Source organism: Patiria miniata, unplaced genomic scaffold, assembly GCF_015706575.1.
Source record: "Patiria miniata isolate m_02_andy unplaced genomic scaffold, ASM1570657v1 HiC_scaffold_7, whole genome shotgun sequence".
NCBI lineage: Eukaryota > Metazoa > Echinodermata > Asteroidea > Valvatida > Asterinidae > Patiria > Patiria miniata.
The window spans coordinates 5,488,317-5,505,629 of NW_024037074.1; the positions used below are offsets into that span (position 1 = coordinate 5,488,317).

At 39.9% G+C, this 17,313-nt stretch overlaps 2 protein-coding genes across 2 annotated transcripts; one reads left to right on the forward strand and one right to left on the reverse strand.

Annotated features, from left to right (window-relative positions):
* Positions 1–49: 49 nt before the first annotated feature.
* Positions 50–6,442, reverse strand: LOC119746382 (pre-mRNA-splicing factor SPF27-like). Its single transcript, XM_038223297.1, has 7 exons — positions 6,303–6,442; positions 5,430–5,593; positions 4,186–4,287; positions 3,562–3,621; positions 2,600–2,693; positions 2,194–2,231; positions 50–1,200 (listed from the first exon to the last, which is right to left on the reverse strand). Exons 1-7 carry the CDS (start codon positions 6,375–6,377, stop codon positions 981–983), a joined length of 753 nt encoding a protein of 250 aa, XP_038079225.1. The 5' UTR covers positions 6,378–6,442; the 3' UTR covers positions 50–980.
* A 36-nt stretch (positions 6,443–6,478) lies between these two features.
* Positions 6,479–10,488, forward strand: LOC119746381 (kelch-like protein 9). Its single transcript, XM_038223296.1, has 2 exons — positions 6,479–6,725; positions 7,789–10,488. Exon 2 carries the CDS (start codon positions 7,820–7,822, stop codon positions 9,731–9,733), a length of 1,914 nt encoding a protein of 637 aa, XP_038079224.1. The 5' UTR covers positions 6,479–6,725; positions 7,789–7,819; the 3' UTR covers positions 9,734–10,488.
* Positions 10,489–17,313: the final 6,825 nt, after the last annotated feature.

Genomic DNA, 17,313 nt, shown 5'->3' on the forward strand with positions numbered 1-17,313 from the left:
ATAAAATACCTCTTCTGTACATCACGTGAACAAGCAAACAATCAACGACTTGAGTTATAACAAGAAATCAATTTATTGACAACCTTAGAGTGCATAATGTTAAAATCACTGAATTTGAGTATTTGAGGACCAACATAAATTTAAACAACACATCACTGAATGTGCAAGGGTTAAAGAGTCATTTCTTAGGGAGAATATGGAAATTACACATGGATCTACATTGTCCTCACCCAAATGTGAATGTTGGTATACCATAAACTGGTGTAGCTGGACACTCTACACAATTTCAGGTGTCCTACACGACAAGATTTCGGACTTATCAGCGTGGCCACTCCTTGTGATTTTTCCCAAGATTTTGGGAATTTAGGCCGGGGCTTGGAAACCTTTCGCTGAGCCTTGGGATTTTTCGCGTAATTGAAAACACACAAACGAATGGAATGCACATGTGCAAAATACTAATTGAAACACTTCGTGAGCTCCATTCACATAAAACTAGGCTCTGTTGCTGCTATTTTGATACATGATGCTGATATCTCAGGAAGTCTTGGGAACTTTTCTGCAGTCAACTTGGGATTTTCAAATTTGATACGTGGCCACGTTGCTTAATGTTACTTAAAGGCATGATAACACAGTAAAGGCCAGTTACATAATTCAAGTAGTACAGTCTTTCAACTCATAAACACCTGCCAATTTCAAGTGAGAGACATGTCCTGCGGTCTTTACAGTTTAGAAAAAAGTACTGACACACCACATTATAAACAGTTTCTTGTACATGTATATTCCTAGAAGACTAACACTGGTGTACGTGTATGAGTTCCATTGTGCGAAATTTAAGGGCTTGTAAAACCAGACAGAAGTTCTCCAAACACCCGACACATTTCACTTGGGTTGGGTTGCTTTCCAGCTCCTTAAAATGAGGCTCAGAACTATCTTCTGTTCGAAGTGGTAAGTTGAGAATTACATGCGAAGTGCTCCTTGAGCTACCTGTCCCCTACATCCTCATCGTCTCCACTCTCATCGCTGTCTCCTCCCTCCTCCCTGCCTCTGTCTTCCTCATGACCCTGCTGAAGCATCTGTTGCGTCTTGTATTCCTCCTTGGAATGTCGGATCATCTGCTCTTGTCTGAGTCGGTCAACCTCTTGCTCAAGTTCTAAGCAGGCTCTCTCAATCTCGTAGTTCTTGGCCACCAGCCCAGTCCAGCTGCATTGAACAAATATATAAAGTTGGCAGACTCAATGTCTCAATCTTGTTTTTTTCTTGGCCGAAAGCCTGGTCTAGCTAACACAAATAAAATGAAACAGTATTATAACACTTGAGGCAAATCTAATTTTGATAAGACATTTGCTCTGAATGTCTCGCTCTTATAACTCTTGACAACAAGCCTGGTTCATCTCGTAGAAAAATTGTAAGAGCACGTTCAGTCTTCAATAAGACATTTACTGTAAACGTTTTGTTTTTTAAATTTCAGTCCAAGATATCTGTGACCATCTTTCACTTCGTGATTGGCTCCCATCGATAACATGACAAGAAATGAGTGCTGCTGTTTGTATAAGAACTATAGTCAGCGAGGCTGAATCCAACTCAATCATTTTAATTGTCTTCTTTGAAAAAAAAATCTCAACAAGTCCCAACCGAGTAAGCCTGTGAAATTTTTCTCGCAAGTCCTCGGACAACACTGAGTATACAGTGTTAATAAAATACGTTGGTTAAGGGCAAAAACCCAATACTGAGTTCACATCTCCCAGATGCACATTTGAACTCATAAATCAACGGCTGAGATCAGCAAATCTTTGAAATAATTTGGGCCAATTTTATAGAAAATGAAAATGGGACAAGCACAAAATGTTCATTACAAAGACATAAACAAGTTACTAACCGAAACGTCTGTGATATACAGTCGACTCTCGTTAGTACAAACTCTGTTAATACAAAATTCTGGTTATAACAAACATAAGGCCTTGGTCCCGACTGTGCATTTATATGCACAATGAATGGGACTGATGTTCCTCTTAATACAAAATTCTGATATAACAAACAATTTGGCTAGGTCCGAACGAGTTTGTTATAACCAGACTCGACTGTACATGTATATAGCTTCTAGCTGGAGCTTGGCTGATTTGTGTGTAGCAGAAAATATTGCTAAGCACCATTTTCTGCTCGAAATTGGGTTTAAAACTTGGGAGACTCTATTACCTTTCTTCGAGATTCTTCAAGGCGTCACCAGCACTTTTCTGGGGAAAAACAAACAAACAATTCAACACATTTAATACCTATATCTGTTTTTTGCATCTCTGTATAAATACAAATTCAGCAAGCATCAAATTTTATGCAGCAGTAATATCCTCATGTATATATCATAATGAAACATTTATTCGACCAAAACAACATGAAGTTACAAAGTGAAATTAAAAGGGAAAACACAAAAAACATAAACACTCAGGATTAAATAATAGAACCGGAAAACAAAACAAAATTACAAACAGGATAAACCAATGACAGTATTTGAGCGACAAACAAGTACAAGACGAATGGAATAAAATAAAACAAAGTTGTTTGAACAAAATGGTACCGCCAATGATATTGCCCCTGTTCTTCATACCTGTTTTGTTTTACGCTGCCAGTTCAGTTCTTGGATTTGCTTGCGGATTTGCTGCAGCTGGCTCTGTGCATGCTCCACCATTCGAACCAGTAAACTGTGGAATAATATGCAAATGCAAAGTGGTAGGACTATGTTGAAGCTCAGCAGGTCATTCGCTCTTTTCACGCTCCACCATTGGGCATGAAGAGCCTCGATCTGGCAACTTTACACAACAAAAATAGCCGGTTCAGTGATCTGAACCCCGACACGGGAATCACTGAACCGGCTATATCTATTGTGTAAAGTTGCCAGATCGAGGCTGTGCATGCCCATGGCGGAAGTGTGAAAAGAGCAATTCGCAATCGTAAGTGTTACGTGAGAATGACCAAGGTCAGCACAGTTTCCTTGGTGACAGATCACACCATCTACATAACATCAGATCTCGCAATTCATATTGAACGAACAAACGAAAGCGGATATTTTTTACCTCCACTGAGTAGCTCTTCTTTTGTTAGTAAGAGGTACAGTCGAGTCTCGTTAATACAAACTCGTTCGGACCTAGCCAAATTGTTTGTTGTATCAGAATTTTGTATTAAGAGGAACATCAGTCCCATTCATTGTGCACATAAATGCACAGTTGGGACTAAGGCTTTGTGTTTGTTATAACCAGAATTTTGTAATAACAGAGTTTGTACTAACGAGATTCAACTGTAATGTTATTGAAGCAAAATGTAAAAGGTGGTTGGATTTTAACGCAATCCCGCCACCACAAATGACTTTCGGATAGTCAGCCAAAAAAGATGACCATCTCGTAGTGAGTGGCCGCCATGTTTGGTACAAGTGCATGACCTCGTTGCTGTGTCAATGTCCGGCTGTGACCTCGATTATAAAACCACTTCGATCAAGACTTCTCTATCAGATTATAAACTACTATCTGTAATAGGTTGACAAATTATCGTTACACATTCCAGGATAAATCTTACTCATTGTACACCCTCCATGCTTGACTTCCAAACTTTGACAGCAACTCCAAGTTGGCAATTCTGAAAAAGAACAAAATGGGATACACATTTGTCATCATACATTCTAAATTCTAAAATTGAAACTGTCAATTTTGTTATTTAAAGTTTTGACTTAACAACTTTTTTGTCTTGGTGATTACTCAAATTAGCTTCTATGGAAAGACAGACTTCAAAAATAGTGCAATACCACAATAAGTGAAACAAGTGCTTTATGTTTAAGACTAACCCTCAACCTCATGGGTTCTTCAAAATCCACTAGAAGTTTTGGAGGATTAAAAGAATTTAGGAAGGTAAAGCAGTTGCCAGCTGTGGTATGCCGTGGCACATGGCTAGTGGGTAGTTCCACAGCTGCTGCTTTTGTGCAGTCCCGCTACCACACAAAGGCTGTGCAGTCATGCGGGCCACTTGCTCTATGTGTGGAGGAATGTCCCCATTATAACCCGTGCTTAAGGGGTTAAGGGGCATGATTGCCCTTAAAAATTAAAGAACAAACAGTTTGCCATTGTGGCCCTGCAGAGTAATGGATATTGAGAGGATTCGGGGAGGTTTCAAGCAAAGCTTCTTGGGAAGTTGGGGCTAAGAGACCTTTCTGCTTGGTGTTCCAGCTGAGCCATAGAATTCTCCACGGACTCGTTCCAGGCAAGGACGTCATTCTGTCTGCCTGCTGGTGGCGGAGGAAGCTCATATCTGTAAAACAGTTGGAAAGACAGGTATAAATTAATCTTTTTGTAATTTGTAGCTCACTTGTTAGAAGTGAATTCATTTTTGTTTGTATTTCTAAAATATAATAACAGGATTTTCTCCTTTCCAGCTCACTAACACTCACATTTCTCTGGTAACAGGTGTTACTATTAAATCCTCCAATGTACTTAAACTCCCTCTCTGGCAGGCAATTTCAACACAGCCAGCCCAACAGTCAAAATCTATCAGGTGACTGTTTTCAACGGTTGAGTGCTCCCTGCCTTCATAAAGCAGGATTGACTGCCTGTGATTGTTGTGAAACCTGATATAGCTGTGATCTGACAGTAGGAGATTGATAAGCCAGCTGTGCCTACCAGTTGCCTGCTTTTGTCTGTTAATGGAATTTGACTGTCACTAGAACTATGATCTGACTGTTGGTGACTAGCCTGTGTAAAAGGCATGGCACGGGAACAGGGTTGACTTTTAAATTGTCTTTTTGAACACATCTACAGAACCCTCCCTTTAAACTTCCTGTGCATGGGAAACATAACTACGTCTACATGAACATACATGTAGACATAAGGTCAACATTAAGTTAATACCCTCCCTCACTGGCTGGCAATTTCAACAAGACCAACCCAGAAGTCCAAATAAATCAAGTGACTGTTTTTAACAGTCGAGTGCTCTCTGCCTTCATAAAGCAGGATTGACTGGCTGTGATTGTTATGGAACCTGATGTGCGTTGACTGTAGGAGATTGATAAGCCAGCTGTGCCTCTCAGTCACGTGCTTTTGTCTGCTAATGGAATTTGACTGTCACAGTGCCTACAAGAAATATGATCTGACTGTTGGTGACTTGCCTGTGTAAAAGGCATTGCAGGGGAACAGGATTGACTTTTTAATTGTCTGTGACTGATGAAACAAAAGCAGGGCTACAGGCTCATGTACACAATCTTGAATGAAATTTGATAGACTATTTTGTAGCTACAGCTTTAGTGTGTACAATAATATACTGAAGTGAACATTTATTCTGTAGCCAAATTTAAAACGACATTTTGGTCACATGTTCTGATGAATGGAATAGGCAAGGCTTATCCTCAATGCCACTTATGCAATAGGTCAGCAAACATGGTACAGAGCTGTTCATGCCTTTTCATGCTGAGTACGTCCATGGGGAGGCGGGAGGCCAGGCGCTCAAACTCATTCTTCAAGACTTCAGTTTCAAAGGGTGTGTGGTCGATGGCTGGCAGATGCTCCAGGTAATTCTTGGTGGGACGATATCGACGAGTCTCTTCTTCCACCAGGGCATAGGCCTGCAAAATGAAAAGTATTGTAAGAGAATGCTGACCGCAAAGAAGAACAGTATGTTCAAGATACAAGAAACAGTTTTATAACTACAGCCTCTTCATTATAGGGTGGCGTGGCATTACGTTAGTTGTACTGAAAACATCTGTTTAGCAAGTGCGTTTGTATCGGTTGCTCTACCTACATTAATGTTACCATTTAGCACTCTAGACTCAAGAATCAGTCAGTATTAAACGCATATCAATTGTTCCCCCCCCCCCCATGTCTCTGGAAATGAGACAAGTATTTCAGACGTTCCTCGATGTCAATGCCAACCTATTTCAGCACTTGGGGATCAACACAGAAGATAAATGCACACTGATTTCAGCAGGAACATTTATTCATGAATAATAAATTTGAAATCTCCTTTATAAGTCATGTTAAAAAAAATGAATTCAATTAAAGTATCAACGAAAACAGTGTAATTACATGGTCAATATACAGATAATCAGTCAATCACAACTCCAAATAATGGTATAATACACCTAAATTGAATAATACATTGGAAAACAACAAGGTGTCGTAAATACACGGAACACTCCATTTCTAACACACATCACAATCGACATAAAAAATTGCAACCAAAACAAACTAGGCTTAGTGTTTGAGTTTTTTTCACAAACATGGTGGTGGCAACAAATTCGTATTCAATACTCAAAAACAGCCAATAAATTTTACCGATTCTTTTTCCCCAGGCTCGTCATAACCCTTGTCGTGATACGGCAACGCATCCACCAAAACTTCGCCGGCCATTTTCCCTTTCTTTTTTTATCCACGACCTTAGTCTGGTAACTGTTCCACAAACTGATAATTAACATGTAGCTAGGATATGGATACCGTACGCAGCCAGGCAGGTGCAAATGTCAAAGGTTAAAATTATCTATTTTCGTCGTTCTCAGGGACAACCAGTGACGCGCCTTGCATGTAAGTTATTGATTGTCGATATGTCCTGTACAACAATAGTACAAGATCGTTGTATTCTCATTCAGCTTTGATCTTTTTTTGACAGCACCGAAGAGATACATGTAGTGTGGAGAATGTGGCAGCTTCAGTTGTACAACAAACACCCAGCTAAACGGGCGGTGACAAATACGATAAAAAGTGAGTAAAATTTAACAAACATGCCTTGTCTTTTCAGTCATGTCAGTGTTTTTTACTTCCATGCACAGCACAGCTAAAAAAGTTTAGACCACACTGTTTGGTAAATGGGTAATACGTAAGTGCCGTTGATGCATGGATGCACCGATTAGTTGTGCTAATGTAATGACTGTCATATTAGTAACAGAAGTGATATTGTCATGATTGTTGAGTGAATTGTTTTTTGAAAAGGCATCTGTACAGTACCGTAAATAGGCCTACCGGCACATGAACATTTTGTATGTAGGCCTACATCATGTACATGTAGTACTGTAAACCACTATATTTTTTTTGGAAACACGCTTGATGATGTACATGTAAGCCCTAGGCCAGGCTACCTGTATTGAATTAAATGTATTTTTTTTCAAGATGGAAAAAAAAATGATCATTTTGATTCAGAGAGGATTTTTACTTTATTTTTTTTGAGGTAATATTTCAATAAGTGGATGCGGACATACAGGAAATTTTTACATCAAGCTCCCACTTTCAGACAATGGTTCTTGAGTCTGGAATGCTGAATGGTAACACTAGCGAGTGATGAAAACTGGTGTGCAAATGAATAGATGTTTTCATCGGATGACGTCAGCCCGCCCTCACCTATAGCCAAAATTAAATAACTAGCTGTGAAATGCCTTTTATAATTGTCTATTAATTGTCATGTTATTTGTTGACTACATTGTTCTCCTGAAACATGCATGCACCACGCTATTTTTAAATGAGTGATAGACATGAGCAATTTCTTTGAACCCTCGTGCAGTAAAATTCAATTAAATCTTTCCTTCTCCATTATTTTTTTGTGAGTGTAAACATTACACATGAACAACTCCTAAATTGTTTGACTTTTATCATATTTGTATGTTTTGTGTACCTGACGACATCAGGATATCTTCAAATTAAAAGAAGTTTATAAGACCTGATAACCAAACTTATTAAAATGTGTAATCTGAATCTGTCATGTTTTTCAGAAATTTGTCCATGTAAAAGGGTTTTAAACAGGTCATTGTTTGTTTTTAATTTTTTTGGAAAGGATTATAAAGCATCTCAGCTCAACTCCAAAAATGACTACCATGGCTTCGAAGGTTTCAACGGGAGTGCCACCCAACGTGTTACAACATAGAAATTCATTTACTAGCAGTAAGTTGGGTAATGCTCCACCACCTGCAAGAGTATTTGATTGTGTAGAGCACAGCAGTGACATGCTGAAACAACTCAGTGCCTTGCGGACGAGGCGAGTACTGTGTGATGGGACGCTGATCTGCGGTGAGCATCATTTCTCTATCCACCGTATCATCCTCGCTGCCTGCAGTGACTTCTTCCAGAAGATGTTCATCGAGAACGACAACATCAAGGACATTCAGATCAGCAGCAGCATCTCCAGACTTGGACTTGAAATGCTGATCCACTTTGCGTACACCTCCCAGTTGACGCTGACTTCAGAAAACGTTCACAAGACGCTGCGAGCAGCAATACAGCTGGGTGTTCAACGTGTCACTGATCTGTGCATCCAGTACCTTGTCACAACAATCTGCATGCAGAACTGTGTCGAGTTACTCCATCTTGCAGAGAGGCATGATTTTGATCAGCTGCGGTCAGCGGTGCAGAATTTCATCTTGGAGAGATTCATCAGTCTCTCAGAAACCAAGGACTTTCAGACCCTTACCCCAGAGCAGATCTCGTTTTTTATCGGTCAGGATCGTATGGTGTCGGGATCTGAAATACAGCTCTTCAATGCTGCCGCGAGGTGGATCAACCATTCGCACAAATCCCGGATGAAGTTTGCTCCCAAGCTGATGAAGCACATCCGATTCCCGCTGATCTCGTCCAGCGATCTGGTGGACCAGGTTGAGTCCCACAGCTTCATGATTGAGAATGCAGAGTGCCACCAGCTGTTGCTGGAAGCCCTGAACTATCACCTGGTGCCCCAACGGCAGCACCTGATGCAGAATGCTAGGACAAGGATGCGATCCACTAATGAGGTGATGCTGCTTGTCGGTGGAGAGCTGTCCAACAAGTGCGTCAGTAACAACATCATGATCCTGGATGAGCCCCACTGCCAGCTGAAGCACCTGACATCAATCCCGCTGAGAAGGGTTGACCACTGTGTCGCAGTCCTAAATGACTTTCTGTATGTTGTCGGCGGACAAGTCACCCTTACATCTAGTGGCAAAGACAGTATCGGTACAGTTCATCGCTACGATCCCAGATTCAACACTTGGCTCCAGATGTGTCCAATGCAGCAGCGGAGGGCCTTCTTTAGTCTGGTGTCACTGGCTGGCAAGCTGTATGCCTTGGGAGGCAAAAATGAGCAGGGTTCCCTTGCCTCCATGGAGGCCTACAATCCTAACAAAAACACATGGGACTATGTTCAGCATCTTCCTGAAGCCATGTATGCCCATGCTGGTTGCGTCGTTGGTGATAAGTTGTATATCTCTGGTGGCTTCACAAACCACAACTTCAGCAAAGCCATGTTTGAGTACGACGCCCAGCGAGATGAGTGGATGCCACGCTGTGCGATGAACGTACCCCGCGGTTTCCACATGGCCTGCACTGCCGACGACCAGATGTACGCCATGGGTGGGAATCACTTCAACTCATGCGGCGAGAGAGTGGATGTGATGAGTGTCGAGCGCTACAACCCCGCCCACGATCAGTGGTTGTCTGTCTCCCCAATGCTGTCAGGTCTCAGCATGGCCGGAGTGGCCGTCATGGACAACCAGAGGATTTACGTCATCGGTGGCTACAGTGGCTTGGCCCGACAACGGGAGAAGGACATTCACTGCTACACGGTCAGCAAGGATGAGTGGGATGTGGTAGGGGAGCTAGCTGGACCGGCCTTACGGATGGCTTGCTGTACCATGACTCTGACCAGTAACTTGTTGAACCTTGCAACATCCGACAACCAGTCGACCGTCTCTCAAGGAACGAGCTCTCTGTCAAATTTCACGTCTGTGAGCCAGCAATTCTCACACTGAAAGGATCCTCAAATGTCCACTACATTCGTGTACATGTAGATTGCATACATCAATGTTTATGTTTTGTGGGTTGAATTACTTGCAAAGATAGATTTTATGTGTAGATGTTAAACGATGAAGTTTGTGAATGACATACATTTTGTATTTCACAGCCTCTCAGTGTATGAATTTTTTTTAATGTATTGTGGTTGGCTTTGCTTTAGCTGATAATAATCATAATGGACTATAGATTTTGGGTTTTTCATCATAATGGAAATATTGCAAAATGTAATACATTCAGTTGAACCTTTTATAGGCATACTTTGTACGTGTACATGCAGATTGGGCAAGGTGTACGTATGTATACATGTGGTCATTATACCAACATTGGTTGTTAAATGCAACATAAAAGGAAGTTTTTTAGAAAAACCATAATATGGGGCAACTGAAGAGACGGCACATGTATGTTGTGCAGGTCATTCATATCCTCACTGGGTACAATGTATTATAAAAAAGATATTCTTGTGTCCGTTGAATACAACTTATTGATGGAGCATTTGTAAATATTTAATCTACAAAATTGATTATGCATACACACATGTATGGTATTTTGCATACCTGTGCCTTAAAGTTTAAACTCTTTGTTATAATACATACTACATTTGTAATTTTTTTTTCATTTTAAGGAACATCAAGTCTGGAGTTAGATCTTAGAAATTTGGAAGTCAAAGTTTCAGTCCTGGACGTCACGACGCGAAAACGGAAAAAACCAAAAAAGAGGGAAAAAAAGGAAAAAGAGGTGCAAAGCCATGTTGCCGTTTATTTAATGGGGGGGGGGGTTTGTTAGGGCAAATGCTCCCCTGCTCACGCTCGGAAAAATTATACATTGAGAATATAATGAAAACATTTTGGGGAAAAATCCTGGCGACGCCCATGGTTTCAGTTATGTATTTTTTTTTGGATGAAATTTTTATTGGTGTATTTTGCACTGCCGTCTTTCTCACAAATTACATTTGAAATAGATATATTTTTCAATTACATTTGTACAGTGAAAGTAGATACGATGGATTGTCTGTGGGTCATTTAGGGTCGTTATCTCATTCATAAGTGTGGAACTGTTTTGCTAGAAAAATATCAAAAATCAAACTATTTTGTGTTTAGGCTGAAATTCAAAATAGCAATAACACGAAACAAAGGGCAAATGAATTGTGTAGAATATACAGTGCCTATAAACATGACTAATTTTATAGATTTTTGTAATGTGTACATGTATATATTATGCAATTTGTTCATATTATGCTTTGTTATTAACATCTGCATGACACCTACATGTACAGTTTGAGTCGGTTATATTTCTGCATTGTTCCATTGTCTGGGTTTTTTTCATTAACTTAAAGGGAATGTACAACATTTGCTTTTGCTGCAATTTTCAGAAATAAATGGATTTGGAGGATTAGTATGTGTTAGCAAATATTGTTAAAATGACTTGTTTCACGTTTTGGACTTGTAGATGTTGGAAAAACCAAGAAAACCATTCATGTTCTTGTAGTCTGGTTCCCAGACCCCACTTAAGATGAAACGGAGCAATTTATAGACTTTTGGGAATTGTAAGGTCAGAGAATCAGTCTAGCAGGCTTGTACTCCTTCACTGATGTGCAATCAATTGCAAAAAAAACAATGAATAACTAATTATGAAAAATTAGAAGCAGGTTTAGAAAAAAGCACGTTTTTTCCAACGCTGGTTGGCCGACCAGCGTTGGAAAAATACCATTTTCCTTGAGAATGATAGCAAACCAGGAGCCACGATTTTACAGGATGCTTCAGACTGTCATTCCCTAACAATCCAGTAAGGTGCTTCGTGATAATTTGATCATTTCGTTTTGTGATGTTTGCATATGTTGTATCTTCCCTTTAAAGAAGCATATAATACAAATTACGTGTGAGGCTGTAATACGTGTAGCATGTAAGCATTTACTGATGTGATCGGCTTTAAAAAAAAATAATAATTTTCAGTTTGCCAAATTAAAGATACTGGTTTAAATAACTGTTGTGCAAGGTAACACATGCATGTACATGTTTATACAGGGTAATGTTAGATAATTGCTATGCATTTTTGTAGTGTTTATGTTGGGCTTTCCTCTTTGTACACGGTATGTATGTCTAAACAAATGTAGCAGTCAAACAACTTTTTATTTTTTAGGAAACTACATGTAAAACTTCTCTCTTTTTTTGGTGAACAATTACCATGAGACTATAGAGTGTGTCTTTACCCTTGACAGGATTTTTGTTCTGTTTGATTTGGAACATTTGTTTAAAACTTACGGCAAAGCTTGTAAAGACTGTCAAAATCTGTTTGGGCCACTTTCTTCACCTTCTTGGTATGTGAATGCCTTTCATTAGATACCAAGTGGCCCAACTTGGAAAGTCATTTTATTTTATAAGCTCTATCTCTGGGCTAGGGTGTCCAAATGAGATGGGATGAAGACCATTGTGTAGAGCGTACACCTTCAGACCCTCTATAGATAAGCTTTGCCAAAAGAGAGTGCTAGAATTTGTAATACATGTATTTATGGATTGACTGCTACTTTTTTTGAGACACCCTGTACAGGTGTACATGCTGTACACGAACCACATCTGGTCAGCAGGCAACACACACGATGTGTTTGTAATGCCCAGGAAATATTAAAAGTTTAATATCAAGAAAAGGGTTCGTAAATATTATACGACCAGGTGCATCAATATTATATAGAGACCGGGGGCTTCAATGTTCTCGCCTGTGTTGAGGGTTAAAAAGAAACTATATACCCTCAATAGACCCTTTGCATTGCAGCCATCTTTGAGGTGCATGCTTTTGTTCCACAAGATAAAAGTACACTAATACAGGTGCACTAATAGTACACCATATGGGTATTCAAGTTTACTGCATTTATATAACCAAAACACCTCAAACATGGCTGCCGAATGCAGAGGTTCTATGTCCTCCATCGGCCTATCTTTGAGAGCCTCGGCGTGGTTGCTCATACGAGGTGATTAGATTAAAGCTCCATAATATTGTGTGCGCCACTGTATTAACGCGCTGCGGTGAGTTCACGACGCATTATTTCGTTTTGTTATATTATATTTCCATGGCAGCTGTACTAGTGGCATCAATTTGCATATTAGTAGCCCTACCAAGGTCAAGGTTACGTATTTATGGATATCTATCAAAGATATTGAATGCTGCAGATATTTTTTTATCATATAATTTGTCATAGCATGGGCGTGTCCCGGGTGGAGGCACATAACACCTTGAAAAATCAATTTTATTTTGAAATGGTGTTCGGTTCCTGACACTCATCATTGATGTATGTGTGGGCAAACGCATTCTTTCGTCAAATCGGGACAGGCTACTTGTTTTACTCGAATATCCACAGCTCTAGATGCATAGGTTTACCCAGTTACTTGAGCATTCATACCACATGTAATTCAATAACAAGATACTGTAATTACGGTCCATACCATCATCATTTGGGCTTCAATGTACATTTTCAATTTCAACTTGCACCGAAAGCTTTCACCTGAAATTTCAATGCAAGTATATTGGTGCAAATTTCAAATTAAAATGTACATTGCAGCTAAACGATGTTTTGCATTGAATTAAATGTTCGTTCCTGGGAAGTTTACGATACACGTGTGGAAAACCAATATTTGAGATAAAATCAATAAAATCTATAGTGCATATCATTTGAAACTCTAGATCCGCCCTTTGGTCATAATCTCTGTGAGTCATAATTTTATGCAAGACATTTTGCGTGTTCTTGATTGTAAATTATAATAATTATACTATGTAGCATAATTCAAGGTGATTTTGCCCACTTGTTGCGAATATGTTTGCTGTGCTGTGTACGTACATAGGCCCTACAATAGACCATATTCCCGACGAAGCCATTTTTGATCGTGTTCCCTGAATCTACATGTATTTTGTATAATGTAAACTGATGAATGGGATGGTGCCAGACTATTTTATGATTGAAGTGCGTGCCAAGCACAGACATAATGTTTATATGTCTGTGGTGCCAAGTCGCACTTTCGTTTTGCTTTTAAAATGTGGCTCAAAACATTAGGGTATGTTTAATCACAAATTTCATATTACTCAGCAGAGCAGACTGGTATTAATTTGTAATGAACATTTATTTCATTGCTCTTATTTTTACTCTCAAGTTCCAAAAATGAAGAGTTTGCCTCGCTTTCAATTGAATATGGCCGACTCGGGAATAAAGTCTATACATGTATATTGGTTTACAAACGTTATGCTGTAAATTTTACTAAGAGAAGCGTATATTTCTGAAATTGTACATCTCATCGATGACGTCACATTAATATCTGAAACCTTGGTTGACTAAGTCTTTCATTTTATAGTGTACTTTTTTTTTATTGTTTATGTACTGTTTTTTATTTATTTTAATAATGTATTCCATAATGATACGTGTGGTTGTTTGTTGCAAACGCTGTAAATGCAATAGATGGATTCAAAACAATATTGCTTGTAATATCATTGTAGGCCTACATTATAAAGCAGCGCCCTCAATCTCAAAACTTATTAAAAGATAAGATAAGCAAAATCAGTTATGGTGTTTAGAGAATGACCTGTTGAGTACAGGACCTTGCACTTGTGCGCCCTCACTGGGGAACATGTTATGTTGTTTAGAGTCGGTGACTGTGAATATACGAGGGGTGTACCCATGGATATCACAGAGGGACATAGACCTGCCCTCGGATGTGACGTCAGGAAGAAGGGGTCTACGGGAAACAAATGACGTAACATTAACATGGGCGTCGCGAGGGGGCGCTTGCCCCCCCCCCCCCCGGAAAAGCAATAAAAAAGAAAAATAAGAGGCGCAAAGTCATATTGGTATAAATTTAATGGGTTGGGAGGGGGCAAAATGTCCCTCCCCCCCCCCCCCCCTCTAAAACTGATAAATTGAGAATATGTTGAGAAATACAGGATTTTTTTTTTGGGGGGGATATGTTTTGCCACCTCTAGAAAAAAATGCTGGCGACGCCCATGAACATTACAAACATTTACATTACATATATTTATTTTCGGTTTCTCCCGGCAAAACAACTGTGTATAGTACAGCGTGACTCCAAAAAATGTAGCAGTTAAGGCCAAAAAAAAAAAGTCTCCGGTTTCTGGTATGCGCGCGCGTCGCCGTAGCCATGCGCGTCGGCAAAATGAAAAAGTTTTTTTTCAATACAAGATGATGTCTCAAAACCGCCAAACTCACTGGTTTGACTGGAATTCTGCTGCTGCACAATTTTAACGTGTTTTTAGATGGGGTTATGATCGAGAATAAGCTTTATGTTACCTCTCTGGACTCCCATATATTTGCACTAAGTTTAGTCCGGCACCATTTGCAGTCATCAGCCGACATTTGAAGCCAAAAAAAAAAAAAAAAAAGTAAAAAAAAAAAAAAAAAAAGCCGCGTCGCCGCACCACTTTTGGGGCAAGCTCCATACCAGAAACCGGAGACTTTTTTTTTTTGGCCTAAACAACTTTTTTTTCAGAGGAAACTAAATCTTCTTTTTTTTTAATCAGTCACCATGAGTATTGAGGTGTTTCTTTATTCTTGACATAATTTGTGTTCTGTGTGATTCGGATCTTTTTGTTTCAAAGTTACAGCGAAGCTTGTAAAGACTGTCAATATTTCTGCGCCACTTTTTTGTATCTAATGAAAGGTATTTACGCACCTTCCTGGTATACATGTAGTTTGAAAATTGGTCCAACTTGGAATTCAGGTCATTTCATTTAAGTAGCTGCATCTGTGGACTGGGGTGACCAAATGAGATTGGATATAGACCATTGTGTAGAATATTTACTATACCTTTCGACTCTCTAGATAAGTTTTGCACAGAGAGAGTGCTATATTAGTTTTAATACTTATGAATGACTGCTACATCTTTATTGGCACTCGCCGTATATTGTATTTACTGTTTTCTGCTATTTTTCTTATGCCATACATGTACTATGATAAAAGCCATTGTGTTCGTCGATAATACGACTTAGATGTCCGCAAGGTTCGTGGGAATTCATTATAAGCTTGTTCCGACGGCAAAGAATGATGAGTCAAAGGCCATTGGGCCAAAAAAAAGTCTCCAGTTTCTGGTATGGAGCTTGCCCCAAAAGTGGTGCGGCGACGCGGCTTTTTTTTTTTTTACCTGATTTTTTGCTTCAAATGTCGGTTGATGACTGCAAATGGTCCCCGACTAAACTTAATGCAAATATATGGGAGTCCAGAGAGGCCACATAAAGCTTATTCTCGACCATAACCCAATCTAAAAACACGTTAAAATTGTGCAGCAGGATTCCAGTCAAACCAGTGAGTTTGGCGGTTTTGCGACATCAGCCTCATTGATAAAAAACCTTTTCATTTTGCCGACGCGCATGGCTACGGCGACGCGCGCGCATACCAGAAACCGGAGACTTTTTTTTTTGGCCTTAGGACGGAAATGATAAGCCTTGAAAAGGCAAGACTGCCTGGGTTAACTATGCACTAGGGCAACAATGGCTCGTGTCTTACATAAGGAAATGATGACCGGTAAAACAGAACAAAATGAGCTCAGCTCTGTGTATCAATCCCATATAAAATGAAATTGATGACAATTAACATGTTCATGATTCATTAAAACTATTTTGTTATCAGCACGGATTAACGAGCGGATTAGCATCAACACGATAATTATTGGCACATGCCTTCTGAATTTAGCCTAATTGAGTCATTGGAAAGATGTTTTCAAATTGTACTCGTACAGATGTTGATAACCGCGTTTTTTACGCAACCGAGCTGACGAAAACGCTCGTGTATGCTATCACGGGTCGTACTAAGCAAATTTTCTCCCATAGAAATGTGTACATTTATGTCGGGACTGACGAAAAATGTTCGTTGAAACCATGATCTCGTCCGAACCGCGCTGCCGCTCGTAGAATCGTGCTCGACTGTACGTGTATTTACATGTATGACCGTCCACGTGTCATGTGCGCTCCCCACGAGCATCCTTCCTCCATGCCACGAGCAAGGGACAGTACAGAATCATTCGGCAAAGATGAAGAAGTTTTCGTATTACGTTTAGTCTTTGTGTCTGTCTTTTAAAACTCTGGTGCGATATAACTGGATAATGCCTGCGTACTTTGTACTAAGCTAACACCTAAACTTGTCAATTTCATCAAGAGATAGAGGCCATGCATCCCCTACATAGTGCAGCACCAAGGTCAAACTAGTAAAAAGGGGGCGCCTGTCCCCCCTGGTGCAGGCTTCACGTACAGTCTCACACCCTGTTTCCCATCACGCATTTCCCTCCGAAATTTCACGTGCCGTTAACCGGAACCCCTTGAAGCTCTAGTGCTGCCCCAGACACACGCTATGTATGATATCTTGGCATTAACTTGATTTGTAGTGAAACTTGATTTGAAGTGGCTGTTTCCCAGACTGTGCTACTCCAGGGGAGACACGCCTGACTACGGAAACTTTGCATTTCTCCTCGGTAACAGAACTGATTTCAAGGCAAAAAAGGATAAGGGTCAACAAACGCCACCTGTGGTGCAAATATTGTGCTTGAAGCGA

Bases quoted from the DNA above. Each gene is read 5' to 3' on its own strand.
- LOC119746382 (XM_038223297.1), bottom strand. From the start codon at position 6,377: ATGGCCGGCGAAGTTTTGGTGGATGCGTTGCCGTATCACGACAAGGGT. The intron at 2,694-3,561 runs GTAAGATTTATC...ATTATTCCACAG, and splicing joins GCATGGAGGGTGTACAATGA to TTTACTGGTTCGAATGGTGG. The intron at 2,232-2,599 runs GTATGAAGAACA...GTTTTTCCCCAG, and splicing joins GGCAGCGTAAAACAAAACAG to AAAAGTGCTGGTGACGCCTT.
- LOC119746381 (XM_038223296.1), top strand. From the start codon at position 7,820: ATGACTACCATGGCTTCGAAGGTTTCAACGGGAGTGCCACCCAACGTG.